General features: G+C 45.0%; 1 protein-coding gene across 1 annotated transcript in view; it reads left to right on the forward strand.

Annotated features, from left to right (window-relative positions):
* Positions 1 to 2,426: 2,426 nt before the first annotated feature.
* UBE2G1 (ubiquitin conjugating enzyme E2 G1) overlaps positions 2,427 to 18,556 on the forward strand; it is a 103,237-nt gene continuing 87,107 nt past the window's right edge. Inside the window, exon 1 of the mRNA XM_055305109.1 lies at positions 2,427 to 2,802. Coding sequence (XP_055161084.1) covers positions 2,757 to 2,802 — 46 coding nt within the window. The 5' untranslated portion in view covers positions 2,427 to 2,756. The remainder of the gene's footprint in view (positions 2,803 to 18,556) is intronic.

Genomic DNA, 18,556 nt, shown 5'->3' on the forward strand with positions numbered 1-18,556 from the left:
AGAAAGAGACATAGTGAAAGAGAGCATGAATGAGGGTAATGGCAGACGGAGAGCGAGAAGCATGCTCTCCGCTAAGCAGGGAGCCGGTGGCACTGGATCCCAGGATCCAGAGATCATGACCTGAGCCCAAGGCAGATGCTCAACCTACTGAGCCACCCAGGTGGCCCAATTATATAATCCACTATAGTCAACAAGTATGAAGTCACAATAGTGTAAAAACTTATAACACCTACTGATTTAAAAGCTATTGATTGAGGGATGCCCAGGTGGCTCAGTGGTTGGGCATCTGCCTTTGGCTTAGGGCGTGACCTGGGAGTGAGTCTCGCATCAGCTTCCCGCATCGGCTTCCCTCATAGAGCATGCTCCCCCCTCAGCCTATGTCTCTGCCTCTCTCTCTCTGTGTCTCTCATGAATAAGTACCTAAAATACATAAATGTATTTATTCATGAGAGAGAGAAGCAGAGAGGCTGAGACTCAGGCAGAGGGAGTAGCAGGCTCCAGGCAGGGAGCCTGATGTGGGACTTGATCCCGGGACTACAGGATCATGCCCTGGGCTACAGGCTGGCGCTAAACAGCTGAGCCACCCAGGGATCCCCCAATACATAAAATCTTAAAAAAAAAAAAAAAACCTATTGATTGATATGTGATGATTTAATGACATTAGGAGAATAAAAGGTGGAAGGTAGCATAAAATAGCTAAATCCTCATTGGTTATAGCAAGAATAAATTCATAAGGTCTTTCTTTTTTAATTCATAAGGTCTTAAATGGATAAGTCAAGAAAAAGTATTAAAGTACATTATATAAACCAATGGAGGAGGTAAGTACCAGTGGAAAGTGCTAAGGGCAGTAACAGGGACCTGCCCGGGGTTGCTGGATTTCAGAGTGGGGAAGGCTAACCGAAGAATGTGTTTCAATATAAGCCCTAATATGCTAATTATGACTTATGTGTATTTATTACTTTGAAAAATATAAAAATTTATTTAAAAAGAACGGTTTTGGGGATCCCTGGGTGGCTCAGCGGTTTGGGGCCTGCCTTTGGCCCAGGACGCGATCCTGGAGTCCCGGGATCGAGTCCCACATCGGGCTCCCGGCATGGAGCCTGTTCTCCCTCCTCCTATGTCTCTGCCTCTCTCTCTCTCTCATAAATAAATAAATCTTAAAAAAAAAGGAACAGTTTCTAGGGGCACCTGGGGGGGTCAGGGATTTAGCGTCTGCCTTCGGCTCAGAGCGTGACACCGGGGTCGCGGGATGGAGTACCGCATGGGGCTTCCGGCAGGGGAGCCTGTGCCTCTCCCTGTGTCTCTGCCTCTCTCTGTGTCTCTTAGGAATAAATAAAATATTAAAAAAAAAAACTAAAAAGAACGGTTTCTAGTCCAGAAAGGAAGGGTGTTTTCGGACACTGGTTTTTATGGAGCAGCCAGAAAGCTCCAGCGCGGGGACAAGCTAGGCTGCGGCAGGGAGGCCCTGAGGAGAGCGGGCCGTTAAGTAGGACTTCTTTTCTCGTTATAAAGAAACACGTTTGGGGCCTTTCTGTCTCGCTCTCCTTCTTAGTGACCCCGCACTGAGCACACCTGAGGCCTTGCCTGCGGAGCTTGTGACCCCGAGGGAGCAGGGAGCCCCTCTCCACGTGTACCTGCTCTGGGGGCGCCCAGGGCGATTCTCGGAGACATTCCTCATCTGGAAAGCGGTCTGAGCTAGGACGCAGCCAGCCTCCTGCGGGCAAAGGCAGGGCGGTCCTTCCCCGCGGCCCCCGCTACAGAGGCGTGCAGGTGCACCGGGTAGGTGCTGGAGGGACCGAGGGGCCGGAGCGCGCTCCACGGGGTCGCGCAGCCCCCGGGGCCGTGCAGGTGCTCGAGGGACGGGAAGGCCCAGGTTCCCTCCGCTGCCTCCGCGGCCCCCACAGCTGTGCAGGCGCACCGGGCAAGTGCTGGAGGACTGGGGGCCCGAGCGCCGTCCGCGGGGTCCCAGGAGATGCTCTATGGTCAGTCCGTGGTCAGTCCGCAGTAAGAGCTGCGCCAGGAATCTTCACCCTTCTTTCTGTAAAAGGAGTTAGAGCACCTGACGTCAGCTTCGGGGGTTTACGTAAAACGGGACACACCAGCACGAAGTTCGGCTCCAGCCACAGCTCGTTCGCAGTCGCCCGCAAGCTGGCCCCGCACTCCGGGACCACCTGCTCCAGCCCGGGGGCTAAGTCCGGGCAAGCGGCGACCTCCTCGTCATGGTGTCCAAGCGGCGTCGGCCAGCGGCTCCGCTCCCCATACCCGCCCCGGCGTCCCCTGCGCCTCGCGCGACCTTCCCAAGATGGCGGCGGCTGGCCCCGCGGCGCGCAGGGGGCGGGATTCCGCCGGCGGGGGCGGGGCCGGCGGGCGGGCCGAGGCGAGGAGGGCAGCCCCAGCGCGCCTGCGCGGAGCGGCCCTGCGCGCAGTGAGGCAGTGGCGGGGGGAAAGGCACCGGCGGGGCCGACGGGCGGCTCGAAGGAGGGGAGCGGGCAAGCGGAGTCCCAGTACGCGCCGCGGCCGCCCGGGCGCCCTCCCGTTCCGGGCGTGAGGCGCCGTGTGGAGCCCCCCGCGCTGACCCGCGCCGGTAGCGAGGCGCCGCTCCCGCCGCCAGCCCGGCCTGCCCCGGCCCCGGCCCCGGCCCCGGCTCTCCCGTCGCGGGGGCCCGCGTTCCTCAGCACTCCCGGCTCCGGGCGCCCCCACAGCCTGCCCCCGGCCCCTCGGAAGCCCCGGCGCCGGCCCGGGCCCTCGGCGGGAGGATGACGGAGCTGCAGTCGGCGCTGCTACTGCGGAGACAGCTGGCAGGTGAGCGCCGGCCGGCCCGGGCCCTCCTCCTCCGGGCGGGCGGCCGGGGCGAGGTCGGGGAGTCCGTCCGGCCGGGCCCGCACTCGGCCGGCGTCGGGAGGCCGTCGGGGGCGGGGACGCGGCCCGCCGCGGGGACCCGGCCGGCGCCCGCCCCCTCCCCTCCGCTCCCCTCCCCCACCGCGCGGTGGGACGTTGCGGGGGAGGGGCTGCGGGGCCCCGGAGGGGCGGGCCCCGGGGCTCAGGTGCGGCCGCGGGGGGAGGGGCGGCCGCGGGACCCGGGGGCCGGGGGCGTCCGGGCTGGTTGGCTGCGGGGGGCCGGGCCGGGCCGGGCCGGCGGGCGGGGCGCGGGCGGGCGGGCTGGGGGAGGCGGCCCCCGGCCGCGGAGGGGAGGCGCGCAAAACTTCTGGCCGGCCGCGCGGCGCCGCGGAGTTGGGGCGGACAACAAAGCGCCGGCCTGGGCGGCCGCGGCGCGCGGGGTTGGCGGAGCGGGCAGTGCGGGCCGCCGCCGGGCCGCCGCCGGGCCGCCGCCGGGCCGCCGCCGGGCCGCCTCCGCCTGGCACGGGCCCCGCCTGGCCCGCCCGCCTCGCCTCGCCTCGCCTCGCCTCGCCTCGCCCGCCGCGGAGGGTGGGAGCGGGCCGGGAGCCGCTCGCGGCCGCCCCGGGCTTTGTGCCCCGAGGGCCCCCGCACCGGCTCGCTGAGCCCCCGAGCCGCGGGGCCGGGCCGGGGCGGCGGCCGGGGGCGGTCCCCTCCCCCATTGTCCCGGCCTCCGGCCGTTTGCGGCTTCCAGGTTGACTTTTTAGGGGTTGGCTCCTGCTCCGCTAGGACGGTGCGAGCGGGGCATGCGCACTGGGGGCGGACGTGCGCCGAGGGCGGGGGGGCCGGTGGCTTCACAATGCCGCCCCACGTGCTGCCAGATTTAAAGAGAAATGTGCACCCCCGGCCCCGCGCGCCTGCCGCCGTCGTCGCTGCTGCTCCCGGCGGGGTCCTCGCCGCCCCGAGCCCTGGGCCCTGGGCCCCGGGTCCGGCGCTCGGCGCTCGGAGCCCAGGCCTGCAAGAACTCCAGCTCGTCCACACTCCTCGAGCTGCTGCTTCAATCACCTCGATGGCTTCTTGAGAAAAGGGTTGTCAGGGACTGCTGGAGGTTGTATAATTAGCGTTATTATTAGACCATGAGCAAGCAGGTTTGGACACTTTCAACTTCTGGATGCTCAGGGCAGTGACTTGAAGTGGATGGAGAAGTTCTGGCGATAGTTGATAATCCATCACGGAGAATGTATCGGAAAAGCGATGAAACAATAACCTTATTGCATCCTGTTTTTTGTCTTTTTTTTTTTTTTTTTTTTTTGGTTTATTTTGTTTTGGAGGAAGGAGTTAGGATGTCCTTTTGTCTCGTGAAGAATTCTCTAATAAGTTTTTATTGTGTGCTGAACTATTGAACAGCATTAGAATACGAAGTCAATAGTAAAACAGTCTTCAGCTCTTAACATGGCAGGAAAGATACACATTTTTAAAGGTGTGAAGGAAGTTAGGCAGTTACTAAGAAAGTAAAGTATGACTAAAAACAGTGGTAGCAGTTGAGAAGTACTTTCCTACTCCGCTCTAGGTTTTGATGGCCTCTTGGTTCAGTTTTGCTTTTTGTCAAGATTAATCCCAAATGTTGATAAAACATTTTCCAGAGGTCTTCATTTTTGGCTTACTCTTTTAATTAATTTTAATTAATGATAGAGAGAGAGAGAGGCAGGCAGAGACAGAGGCAGAGGCAGAGGGAGAAGCAGGCTCCACGCACCGGGAGCCCGACGTGGGATTCGATCCCGGGTCTCCAGGATCGCGCCCTGAGCCAAAGGCAGGCGCCAAACCGCTGCGCCACCCAGGGATCACTGGCTTACTCTTTTAAAGGATTTTATGTGTAAGTGCTGTCTGCACCCAGTGTGGGACTCAAACCCACAACCCGGAATGGAGAGCTCTGCACCCTCCACCTGCTGAGCTGGCCGGTGCCCCACTGCTTGACTGTTAGCTAAGGCCATTGATACTCACTTTGAAGTTGGAGGAGAGACTGTATTGCTGTCATTTTTCAAGCCTCATTATAAAGTTAGTTAATTGCTGATTAAGTTTTCTTGCATTTAAAAAAAATTTTTTTTTTTTAAGATTTTATTTATTCATGAGAAACAGAAAGAGAGGCAGAGACAGGCAGAGGGAGGAGCAGGCTTCATGCAGGGAGCCTGATGTGGGACTGGATCCCCGGACTCCAGGATCACGCCCTGGGCCAAAGGCAGACGCTAAACCGCTGAGCCACCCAGGGATCCCCATTTTTTTCTTGCATTTTTGATCAGAAGCAGTGGACTGTTCTTAATTTCTTGAAGATTTGGACGGTTTTAATTAACATGAACAAAACAGGAGATGAAGGGAGTTTTTTTTTTTTTTTTAAGATTTTATTTATTTATTCATGACAGACACACAGAGAGGGAGAGAGGCAGAGACACAGGCAGAGGGAGAAGCAGGCTCCAGGCTCCACTCAGGGAGCCCAGAGTGGGACTCGATCCTGGGTCCCCAGGATCCGACCCTGGGCTGAAGGCGGCGCTAAACCGCTGAGCCACCCGGGCTGCCCAAAGGGAGTGTTTTAAGTGAAATGTAAAAATATCAAGAGACTTGATAATTACTTCCTAAAATAAAGGCCCTGTTGTATGTAAGTAGTACATTGAGCTTTGTGGTTCTTCAGATATCATTTGAAAACAGGAAAGCATGGTAAACTGTAATCTCTTGAAATCATTTAGAGTGAATTTTGAAAGGCTTAATAATAAATGCTTTAAAAGTCTTGAAGTGTAGATTTGAGTAGAGAAACTTGTATGCCATTGTAGCTGCTAGAATATCAGAAACAGTGGTCCACAGTGGTCGGGTTTATTGAGACTGGCCTTTACAGGTTTTACATCATTAGTCCTGGTGAGAATTTCCTGTATTTGTGTCTGTTTTGTTGGTAACTGAAGAGTGGGGTGCATTTGGTTGCAGAGTTTCTCAGACTCAGAACCACTGACATTTTGGGCTTACTATTGTGGGGGCCTGTACTGTGCCTTAGAGAATGTTTAGCAGCACTCTTGGCCTCTACACGCCAGATGCCGGTGGTAGTACACCCCCTCTGCTGTGACAACCAGACCCGTCTCATTGCCATTTTCCCTGGGAGATTCAAACCAACCCAGGCTGAAAAATCACTGGTTTAAGATTGTTTTGGTTAAGACCATTGTAGCTATTGTGAAGCAAGTAAGAACACCTAACAGACTCATGAAATCAGATAGGCTCTGTGTTTCTTTGTATTATTAGACTCTGACTTACTCCTTGGCGGGTTTAGCAGGAGTTTGTAATACTAAACACAGAAATCTGACACACCAGAGATACTTCAGAATTGTTTTATTTTTTGAGAAGGTAATATAAGCACTGGTTTAAGATATACAACGCAAAATGGTATATAGTCTTTCCAGTACCCCAAAGAATACCAGGTGCTTTTCTTGGAAACAGTCATCATTGATAATTTCTGTGTGCCTTTTCAGAGAGATTCTTGTATCTGTGTTTATGTGTATATATATTTACTGAGGACTGGCACGTACTGGGCAATGCGCAGGTTATGTGTATTATCTTGTTTCATCCTCCTGATAAAGAAATAGTGGCTTGGAGAGATTGAGTTACTTGCCCAAAGTCAAGCGGTGGTAAGTGAGTGGTGCTGCTGTGTTCAAATTGAAGGGCTTCTTATTTTGGAGACTTTGTTTTTATTTATTTTCTTGCTGTTTATTTTATTTTTTCTCTATTGTTTTTAATTGGCTATATTGCCTCCCAGGGAGCAATAATAACCACAAACATGAAATAGTATTTATAAATTTAAATATTCAGAGTTAATTTATCCAGTAACTACCAAAATGATTGTGGAAATGTTCTTAGTAAAGTGTTTTGTACAAAGTGCTATACATTAAAATCAAAGTGGTGTTCTTAATCATAAAAAGATTTTTGCCATTGTGAGCTTAAGGCCAACATTCTGCAGAATCGGGAGTACTAGTGAGCTTTGTGGTGTTGGTGGATAACTATGAGAAAAATTTTGAAGTTACTGGATTTGGAAATTCATTTATTTATTTATTTACTTATTTAAAGTAGGCTCCACACTCAGCATGGAGCCCATTGCAGGGCTTGAACTCCTGACCCTGAGATCAAGGTGCCCCTTGGGCTAGTTGGACTTACTCTCTACTCTTACTGAACTAAATTTTGTGATGTGATGAGCATTTATAAGGAATAAGGGGAAGTTTTTGTTTTTTTTAAGATCACTTGAAGTTTTTTAAAGATTGGTACCATAGGTTTTCAAGAGTTAAGGTCTCACAGACACTTGTCATTCCAGAATTAGGAAGAATTCTTTTATACAGTAACAATGAAATAATTGAGCTGCTTTTACTGTAGAAATTTTCATTGTGTATTTAAAAGTTATCTGGATGATTCCCAAATCTTCCATCTCCTTGGCTACCCATATAAGTAGGTTGTTGTGATGAGTTAGTTATATGTGTTTCTTAGATTTAGAATGTGCAGTGGAATCACTTGGGGAAATACAGATTCCTGATCTCATGCCCAAAGAGTCTACATATCATGATGAAGAAAATCGACTTTTTAAAGGAGTTCTGTGGGTGGCTGTGAAGCCAGGGGTTCAGAGCCATAACTGCAGTGGGTGCCCTGAGCTCTTTCCTCCAGAGGGCTCCCTACAGTTCCTGGTTTTGTCATGTGCTCTTTCTTTAGCAGGGTGTTCCTAAGATATTCAGAGAATACTCTTAGGAGGAGTCAGAAAGATTTGATATTTTTGACCTTTCTAGAATATATTGGCACTTTGACATACAGTTCCATTAACGATGTTAAACAAACAGAAATTGAATAATTATTGACAGGAATTACCCTAGTGTCAGAAGATTCTGGGTGATAAACGTAATTCTCTCTCTCTCTCTCTCTCTCTGTATACATATACACATAGATGCATATGTATGTATACTTATGTATATACACACATATATATGTATACACACACATATATACACATATACACACAAATATATTTTTTAAGTAGGCTCCATGCCCAGTGTAGAGCTCAGCACAGGGCTTGAACTCAACCCCAAGATCAAGACCTGAGCTGAAATCAGGAGTCAGACATTTAACTGACTGAGCCACCCAGGTGCTCCTTAATAGATGTATTTTTTAAGATTTTATTTATTTATTTCAGAGAGAGAGCTCCAGCGCACACACGAGTGTTGGGAGGAACAGGGAGAGAGGAGGAGAGAAACCGACTCTCCTCACCACTCGAGGCAGAGGTTGATACGTGGATCTCAGGCCTATGAGATCATGACTTGAGCCAAAATTAAGAGTTGATTGCTTAACCAACTGAGCCACTCAGCACCTCCCCCCCCTTAATAGATGTTAATCTTTTTTTTTTTTTAAGATAAAAGACTCAAACTGACAATCCTGAGATCAAGAATCTCAGCCTCTACCAACTCAGCCAGCAAGGCGCCTCTTAACTATTAACATTTTTAATAGTTGTTAACTCATATAGAAGAAAATGTTTAAAAATATGGAAATGGCAGGGAAGTCTACAAGTAAGTTTATATTGCATCATACTACTAATTGTTTAACAGTCTGGGAATTTTTATATCCAGAAATAATTCCTTTATTATAGAAATAGTGGAGCTACTGCATGTTTTACTGAATATGCTGTCAAGAAAAAAAGCGTAAGTGAAACATACTGTGATGGGGTGGGGGTGTTGGATAATTTACGTGCCTTGCAGTGGAGGAATTGGATATCTGACCTGTGTTGTCACAGAATCTAAAGCAGCCTCATTTTGCGGTGTATACATGTCAAATCATTATGTTGTGGACCTTAAAAGTACATAATGTTATATGTCAATTGTATCTCCGTGAAACTGGGGAAGTCTTTAATAATTTTTTAAAGATTTTATTTATTTGAGAGAGAGCGAGCGATCAGGGGGGTAGAGGGAGAGGGAGAAGCAGACTCCTCACTGAGCAGGGAGCCCAACACAGGGCTGGATCCCAGGGTCCCGGGATCATGACCTGAGCTGAAGGAAGACACTTAATCAACTGAGCCACCCAGTTGCCCCGAAGCTGGGGGAAAGTCTTAGTATTTCAGTGAATAAGTGAATTTTCTTAACATTAGGGAATAAATGATTTTTGAGTAATAATTTCTGTTGTTCAGTGAATATTTTTGATAATGCAATGAAACTCTTTTATAAGCAACAGTAGTTTGATTTTCTATAAACTACTGAATGAAACATACTACTTTAGTCTTTTGTAACAGATGACCTCACTTTCTGAGATGCTGCTGAGCATGTTAAAAGGTTAAAGTAAATTAAATTCTACAATCTGTAGATACTAGTATTTTGTATAATCTGCATTTGCTGTGATGTACTACCAGAATATATAGTTTTACTATGTAGTTTTTATGCTAATACACTTTGTATTTGGTGATACTTTTGTACATAATTAAGAAGCCTTGGTTGTGTATGGTACATGGTGTAGGAGACTGTCACTGTATTGCTGCTTTTGATTTCCTTTTCTCAGGTGGAGTATTTGTTTATATTATCAAGAAGGTTTCAACCCTTGGATTATTTGGTTTTGGATGCTTCAGTGCAGTTTTTTTTTTTTTTAAAGATTTTATTTATTTATTCATGATAGAGAGAGAGAGAGAGGCAGAGACACAGGCAGAGGGAGAAGCAGGCTCCACGCCGGGAGCCCGACGCAGGACCCGATCCTGGGACCCCAGGATCACGCCCTGGGCCAAAGGCAGGTGCCAAACCACTGAGCCACCCAGGGATCCCCCTACTAATTTTATGGTTAACTGTAGTGTAGATGTGTTCTTGCTTTAAGCAAGTAAATGCTAAGTGTTCTTTTGTTTTAATGGACTCTGTTCCATTCAGGATGAAAAATTTTGCCTTTCTTAATTATTAAGAAATATTTTTGTTAGAATTTGAAACATGAAGTGATCTCCAAGGTTTTGTTTAATGCATCTTTGATTGGTTTGTAGGAAGTAACTTCTCAGAGAAATAGGCGTAGAAATACATCATACAGAAGCAGTCTAACGAGGTAAACATAGCTGCTTACATCTGGTTGATGGCATTGTTCAGCTACAGACAAGTACAGATCAGAAAAAGCAAATATTTTGCAAATTATGATAATGAACAGATAAGAGTAAGAATAAAAGGCCTTTTTTTGGAAATAAGATACGTGCATCTTTTTAAAAGATTTTATTTATTTATTCATGAGAGGCAGAGACGCAGGCAGAGGGAGAAGCAGGCTCCATGCAGGAGCCCAATGGTGGGACTCGATCCTGGGATTCCAGTATCACGCCCCGATGGCCAGGTGCTAAACTGCTGAGCCACCCAGGGATCCCTAAGATATGTGCATGTTAAAATACAGCATTATATTTTTTTTCCCCAGTGTAGGGTAGTATTAGCCTTATTCAAGGATGTCAGAAATTTTTATTGGTGCTGTTCCAGTGTTGGATTCTGGCACTCCGAAAAAATGCTGGGAAAAATACAGTAATTTTTTGTTGTTGGCATAGCGATGTATACCTCTCTTTATGATGTGAAATTCTAGAAAATATGTGGGGAGTTAATTTTTGTAAGAGTAAAATTTCCTTTTTTTTTTTTTTTAATTTTTATTTATTTATGATAGTCACACAGAATGAGAGAGAGAGAGGCAGAGACACAGGCAGAAGGAGAAGTAGGCTCCATGTACCGGGAGCCCGACGTGGGATTCGATCCCGGGTCTCCAGGATCGCGCCCTGGGCCAAAGACAGGCGCTAAACCGCTGCGCCACCCAGGGATCCCTAAAATTTCCTTTTATTTATGCTTTCTGTCAATGTCTGATAACTTAGAAAAGCTGCTACTGCTCCTTTTGACTTTTCTCCACCTTTCTTGTCCATGTCCTCAGTGGTTAGGGGTCTGTGAAAAGTGTAAACAATAAATAACTTATTTATGTTTTTACCTGGCAGTAGAAATTTTTAAAGTTGTTTTGCTTTAATCTTGTAAGGATTGCTTTTAAAGAACAATTAATCACATTTAGGATTTTTTCCTAAATGTCCTTTATGTTAGGAAGCACTGTTTGGATTTGCTTTTGAATGTGCCCATATTTTAACTGTGTGTGTTGTCATTTTCTTATTCTTATGTCCATTACATAAGAATGTACATTACATTGGAGTTTCAGTTTCAAAGACAGTGGGTTGCTAGGTGAAGGGTTTTTGTGCACAGCATCCAAAGCACAATCCATAAGAGGAATATTGGTAAATTGGGCATCACCAACATTAAAAAGTTATGTTTGTGAGAGACAAATGAAAAGGCAAGCTACAAACTGGAAGAATGTATTTGTAAACTAAATATCTGGCAAAGAATAGTTGTAGACTATATAAAGAACTCTCAAACTCAGCAGGAAAAGAAAACAGTCCTTGTAGAAAGTGAGCAAAAATGTGAACAGACACTTCAGGTGGCACGTGAGCAAATGAAAAGATGGTCCACATTATTGGACATTAGGAAAATGCACATTTAAACCATGCTGTGCATTGGTGTAGAGGAACGTGAGCTCTCCTATGTTGGTGGGAGTGTGAGATGGTGCAGCCACTGTGGAAAAGTTCGTGGTTTCTTGTAAAAGCCTATAGACTATTATCAAGGGCACATTCAGGCATTTATTTTAGAGAAATGAAAATTATGTCCTTGTGAAAACCTGAATGGTCATAGTAGCTTTATAAGTGAGAGCTGAGAACTGGCAGACGACCCAGACACCCTCCGTGGGTGAATAAACGGTGGTACATCGGTATCATGGATGAACTGGATGTGTACGAATGAACACCGCTGATACACATGACCACTTGGATGAGCTCAAGGGAGTTCCTGCTGAATGAAGAAAAGCTAATCTCAAAAGTTTACATGCTGTATGATTCCCTTTACATAAAATTATTTTTATTGTAAAAAACACACAAAATTGACCTTGACTATTTTTTTTTAAGATTTATTTATTTATTCAGAGAGAGAGAGAGAGAGAGAGAGAGAGAGACAGAGACACAGAGACACTGGCAGAGGGAGAAACAGGCTCCATGCAGGGAGCCCAATGTGGAACTCAATCCCGGGTCTCCAGGATCATACCCTGGGCTGCAGGCGGTGCTAAACTGCTGTGCCACCGGGGCTGCCCCCTTCTTAACTATTTTTAAGTGTACAGTTCAGTAGTGTTAAATACATTCACATTGTGAACAGACCTCTAGAACTTTATCTTTAAAACTGAAACTGTTTATCCATCAAACCACAACTGTCCCTTTCCCCTTTCCTCTTGCCCCTTGCTCATAACCATCGTTTTACTTTCTGTTTCTGTGAATTTAATAACTTTACTTCCTATAAATGAAATCATACATACAGTATTTGTCTTTTTCTGACTTGACTGGCTTATTCACTAACATATGTCCTAAAGGTCATCCATGCAGTAGCTTGTGACAGACGTTCATTCCCTTTTATTTTTATTTATTTATTTTTAAGATTTTACTTATTCATGAGAGAGAAAGAGAGAGGCAGAGACACAGGCAGAGGGAGAAGCAGACTCCCTGTGGGGACCCCGATGCGGGACTCGACCCCAGGACTCCAGGATCATGCCCTGAACCAAAGGCAGATGCTCAACCCTTGAGCCACACAGGTGCCCCAGTTCCTTCTCTTTTAAAGCTAAATAATGTTCCTTTGTATGTGTGTGCCACGTGGTGTTTATCCACTCATCCATACATCTGGGTCACTTCCACCTCTTGGCTCTTGTGATTATTGCTGCTTTGAAAATGGGTGTGCAAATATCTCTTCAAGATCATGCTTTTAGTTTGGCTATAAATTCAGAAGTGGGATTGCTGGATCATATGGTAGTTCTGTTTTTAAAAATAGACTATTTTTAGAGCAGTTTTAGGGTCACAGCAAAATTGAGCAAACACTACAGAGATTTCTCATACACCCCTCTGCCCCCATATGTTCTAGACCCCCTGCCTGTTATCTGCACCCCCCATGAGTAGTGCCTGTGTCACAGTTTTTTAATTTTATTTTTTAGATTTTTCTTTTTATTTATGCATGAGAGAGAGAGAGAGGCAGAGACACAGGCATAGGGAGAAGCAGGCTCCATGCAGGGAGCCCGATGTGGGACTCGATCCTGGGTCTCCATGATCAGGCCTTGGGCTGAAGGCAGCGCTAAACTGCTGAGCTACTGGGGCTGCCCCTGTGTCACAGTTGATGAGCCTACTATGAGTTCTGTTTTTATGTTTTTTGGGGAACCTCCATATTCTCCCTAGTGGTAGCACTATTTTACATTCCCACCAAAAGGGTACAAGGGTTCCAAATTGTCTACATCCTCGCCAACACTTATTATTACCTTTTTGTTTGTTTTTGTTTTAAATATTTTATTTATTTGAGAGGGCATGAGTGGGGGTGAGAGAGGGAGAAGCTTGCTCCGCACTAAGTAGAGAGCTGGATTTAGGACTCAATCCCAGGACCCTGGGATCATGATGTTTGTTTGTTCTGGACTGTAGCCATCCTGATGGGCATTAGATGATATCTTATAGTTTTGATTTGTATTTCTCTGATGATTCATGATGTTGAGCAACTTTTCATGTGCTCATTGGACCTTGAATCTTTGGAGAAATGTCTATTCAAGTCCTTTACCCATTTTTAACCAGGTTATTTGATTTTTTTTGTTGTTAAGTTGTATGAGTTCTATTTTATTTTATTTATTTTTTAAGTTTGAGTTCTTTATGTACTCTGGATATTAGCCCTTTATTAGGTAGTAAATACTATTTGCAAGTATTCTCCCATTCCATAGGTTACCTTTTCACTCTGTTGATCGTGTCCTTTGGCATACAAAAATTTTCAAGTTTGGTGCTCTCTGTTTTTGCTTTTGTGGCCTGTCCTTTTGGTGTCATATCCAGGAAACCATCGCCAAATCTGGTGTCATCAGGCATTTCTCCTGTGTGCTCTTCTAATAGTTTTATAGTTCCAGGTCTCATGTTTAGATCTTTTATCCATTTTGAGTTAATTTTTGTACATGATGTAAGATAAGGATTCAACTTCGGTCTTTCGCACGTGGATATCCAGGTTTCCCATCACCACTTGTTGAAGAGACTGCCCTTTCCCACACTGAATGGTCTTGATATATGTATAGAATTCTCGAAATGACGCAATTATGGAGATATAGAATGGACTAGTGGTTTTCAGGGATTAGGGATGATAGTGGTGTGTGGCTATATAGGGTGGTGGTAGCATGAAGGATCTTTGTGGCCATGGGACAGTTTTGTATCTTTGCAAATATGCAGATGTGGTAAAATTGCATTGAGCTGTAGGCACACTGAGTGATGAAATCTGTATAAAGTGTGTGGATTGTATTGATGTCAATATCTTTGGTTTGATCTACTATAGCAGGATGTTTAGTATATGAGGCCTTTCTGTACTATTTTTTCCATTATAGATCTATACTTAAAAATAAAAAGGTTTTAAAATGTCACTGGTAGCCAAAGCATTTTTATCAGTCTTTTTTCATGTAGAGAACTCCCATTTTTACTATTCATAGTTTTAAGCAATGATACAACTGCCATATTAACACTTTCAAGGAAAAGGAAGTTGAGAGAGAAATCTATAGTTTAAGATAGAAATTCCATCTTAATTTTAAGTAATCCTTATCTAAACTGCTTGTGCTGCCATTTGGAAAATGGAAGAGAGGATCAGAAGAAAAGTTGATTTATTGAGGTCTTGTGTGGAGTTGCACTGGGAAATGCTGGGGGATGCAGAGGGGGTGTGGTATTCTACCTTGAGGTGCTGCGCATAGTAGAGAGAGGTCAATGGACATGCAAACAAAAGGTTAATGCTGTATGCACGTGAGCATGTGGAAAGAAGGAGTGATTAGCTTTGGGGGTGGGAAGGACGGTGGGGTTGGGAAGGCTTCCTGGATACATCAGAACCAGCATGTCTGGTCTCTTTAAGGTTATATACTAGGTTATATACTTTAAAGAAGTTTTTGCGTTTATTATGTAAAGAAAGTAGTAACTAGAAATAATTAACATGGTGGGCCGAAATCGAAAGTTGACAGAATTACAACAGATAGGTGTTTCTGAGAGACAACCCATAAGCCTGTTGAAGATTTCCATGAAGAGTCTGAACACAACTTTCAAGGGATGGCAGCAATTTGTAATTTAAAAACGCTTTACCCTCTGTCTGTGTCTCTGCCTCTCTCTGTGTGTCTCTCTCATGAATAAATAAAATCTTTTTTTTTAAAAAAAAGGGGGACGCCTGGGTGGCTCAGAAGTTGGGCATCTGCCTTTGGCCCAGGACGTGATCCTGGAGTCCTGGGATCGAGTCCTACGTCGGGCTCCCTGCGTGGAGCCTGCTTCTCCCTCTGTCTCTCTGCCTCTCTGTGTGTGTGTCTCTCATGAATAAATAAAATCTTTTTTTAAAAAAATATTTATTTATTTATGAGAGACACAGAGCATGAGAGAGAGAGAGAGAGGCAGAGACACAGGCAGAGGGAGAAGCAGGCTCCATGCACCGGGAGCCCGACGTGGGATTTGATCCCAGGTCTCCAGGATCGCGCCCTGGGCCAAAGGCAGGCGCCAAACCGCTGCGCCACCCAGGGATCCCGAATAAATAAAATCTTAAAAAAAAAAATGCTTTAAAGGGCCTAAGCCTGCTCACCTCACAGTTATATAAATAAACGTATTTAAAAGAGAGGCGATGGGAAGGAAACAGATCGTTGAGTGCTTGTCACAATACTCTTCCTGATCCCAGGACTTTCCACTTGTGGTCACATTCAGTCCTCACAGCAAATCTTTGAAGTCAATGTTACCACCTTCTTGAGATAAGGAAGTTGAGGTTTATATTCCATCTGGTAATTTCCCCAAGCTAACCCTGATGGAGCTGGGTGGCAAAAATAGGTCTGTCTGCTGATGGAGCCTGATTCCTTCCCTGAATGTGCTTTTATAAATGAGTTGACAATTTAATGAATTAAAGACCTTCTCTTGAGAGAAGTGTTCATACACAAATTTGGGTATAATTTCAGCATATTCTGATCTCTTGAGTGAAGTTCATTTGTGTATGTACAATGCTATGTCGTAACATGATTCCTTCAAATTTGATGACCTGTTGTTTTGTGTGCTGTGGGGATGGCAAGTGAGTACAGTGTTGTCCTTATGTGATGAAAGACCAGCTTTAAAGAAAAATCTAATTAATTTTGTAATAATACTTAGAAGAAAAACAATAGAAATGAGCTGTTAGAGAAATTAAATTGAAAAGACATACATTTCAGCCCATAATTTATGATATTAGGCCCCTATAAAGTGACTTATCAAATTGCTGTATGAGTTTCTAAATGCTTGCCTTGGGTTCATGTGTCACTGAGCAATAGTGGTTTGGTAGATGTGCACCTGTTAATGGAGCATATTTTGAGTATCACTGCTCTGGGCAGGGTGCAGAGTGACATTTAAACTGCATGCTCTCTCCATGAGGACGGAGACTTCTAGTCAAGTGTGATTAACATGAGTGTCGTATTAGTTTCAGGTGCACAATATGGTGACCCAGCAGTTCTGTACATTTCTCTGTGCCCATCAGAAGTGTGCTCTTCATCCCCCTTCCCCCACTGGGTATAGAGACTCTTATTTTTGCCTGTTAACTGACATCCCAGAAGCCTAGGAGGGTGACTGAAATTTAGCAGGCAGCCATTAAATGGGTATTGAATGCATTAGAACTAATGTACTCGATTTTTTTTCACCCTGAGGACTTAAGGACATGTGAACTGAATCTTTTAAGTTAGAAAGTAAAACAGAATACTTCCACTTAATAAACATTAGTTTCTTCTCCATGCTTAGTCCTAGGGCTATGTGATACGATCCCTGGCTTCCCTTTCTAGTGTGGAAGGCAAAGTTTTATAGACAAATATTGGTTAATAATTAGAGGTAGGTCTTTCACCACAGTAGAATAGACATTGTTGGCCTTTTTACAAGTATAGCTTTGACCAGATGACTCTCACTGTAATGCTTTGTTTCTCAACAGGGCTCTAATTTTTTATCTCAGAGCAATTTCTTTAATGGACAGTTCTATCTATTATGGCTATAGTTTTCTCAACTCTTATTAATTTATAAATTGCCACAAAAATTAAAGGTTCCCCCCCCAGCTTTTGTCTATTCTTTACTTTTTTTCTTCTTTTTTTTTAATATTTTTTATTTAATTATTTTTATTTATTTATGACAATCACACAGATAGAGAGAGGCAGAGACACAGGCAGAGGGAGAAGCAGGCTCCATGCACCGGGAGCCTGACGTGGGACTCGATCCCGGGTCTCCAGGATCACGCCCTGGGCCAAAGGCAGGCGCCAAACCGCTGCGCCACCCAGGGATCCCTTTCTTCTTTTTTTTAAATGTCTTCAAAGATTCTCTCTGGTCCTCTACCTTAGCTACCTTAGACTTTCTACCCAGGTGGCTGACCACATTTTTCCGGGAGAGGAAACTAGGTTTGACTTATTCACAATAGCAAAACAAAGACAACTAGACTTCATTAATCTCTCTCTCTCTCTCTTTTTTTTTTTTTTTTTAAGATTTTATTTATTCATGAGAGAGAGAGAGGCAGAGACACAGCAGAAGGAGAAGCAGGCTCCATGCAGGGAGCCCAACATGGAACTCGATCCCGGGACTCCAGGATCAGGCCCTGGGCTGAAGGCAGGCGCTAAACCGCTGAGCCACACAGGGATCCCCCAACTTCATTAATCTCTGAGACTGTCTTTAGCAGTATTTAAATTAGATGTACGTAGAGAATATAAAATGAGTTGATTGAATTATCCCTTTACTACTTAAGTCCTAGGATGTCTTTGAGGGTCATATGTTTCTTTCATTTTCTTACTTTTTTTTTTGATGGTGAGTCAGATGTATTTAAATCTTAGGCAACCTAAATCAAGATTCTACAGGAAGATGTCATATGTATGTTTTTAAAGAACTTTAGTAATGACAAATGAACATGATTATTGTAGATTTGGAAAAGAAAACTTATGATAGAAATATCAGCCATCCCTTTGAAGTTTCTGTTAATGTAATTATTTTTGTTATATTTTGCCTTTTTAGTAAACTGAAATTCTGGAAGGAAGGACCTTTAGTGTTAAGAATTTTAGTGGAAATCATACTCTTTGGAGTTAAGTTCTTTGAAGTTCCTTTTACATACTTGATACTGTTTAAGAAAATGAGCCCAAGATCAAGAAGTTGATTTTACAAATTCATTTAGCAAGTAAATGCAGCAGTAGGTTTCAAACCCAGGTTACCTTTTTAATAAGACTGCTGCTTTTTTATATGATAGCACGCTGTGTGTTAAACTTTGTATCTTTCAAAAGGCGCATTACTATTGCTCATGGCCTCACCTGATGTTTGGGTTTGTTTGTCATCTTCTTCATTGGAGGATTCTAAAACTAAAATATCCTTTAAAGGCTTATATAGAGAGGGGTGTTATTCTGAGACTTTGCTTTAATATTCTTTGACACCCCCCCCCCCAGTAAGTAGAGGAGAACATATATTTTTATTTAGCAGTGCATAGGGCGGTTTATATTGTCATCATTAGAAGTCTAGGATGTGCTAACATCATTTTTCAAAATGCTGTGAACATTTATGGCATGCTAGTTCCCCTGAGAAACACTGTATTTTTCAGCGTCTTCTCTGGTTGTTTATACATCTCTCCCTTAGGGTTATACCCTT

This window comes from Nyctereutes procyonoides, unplaced genomic scaffold (assembly GCF_905146905.1).
Source record: "Nyctereutes procyonoides isolate TBG_1078 unplaced genomic scaffold, NYPRO_anot_genome, whole genome shotgun sequence".
NCBI classification, from domain to species: domain Eukaryota; kingdom Metazoa; phylum Chordata; class Mammalia; order Carnivora; family Canidae; genus Nyctereutes; species Nyctereutes procyonoides.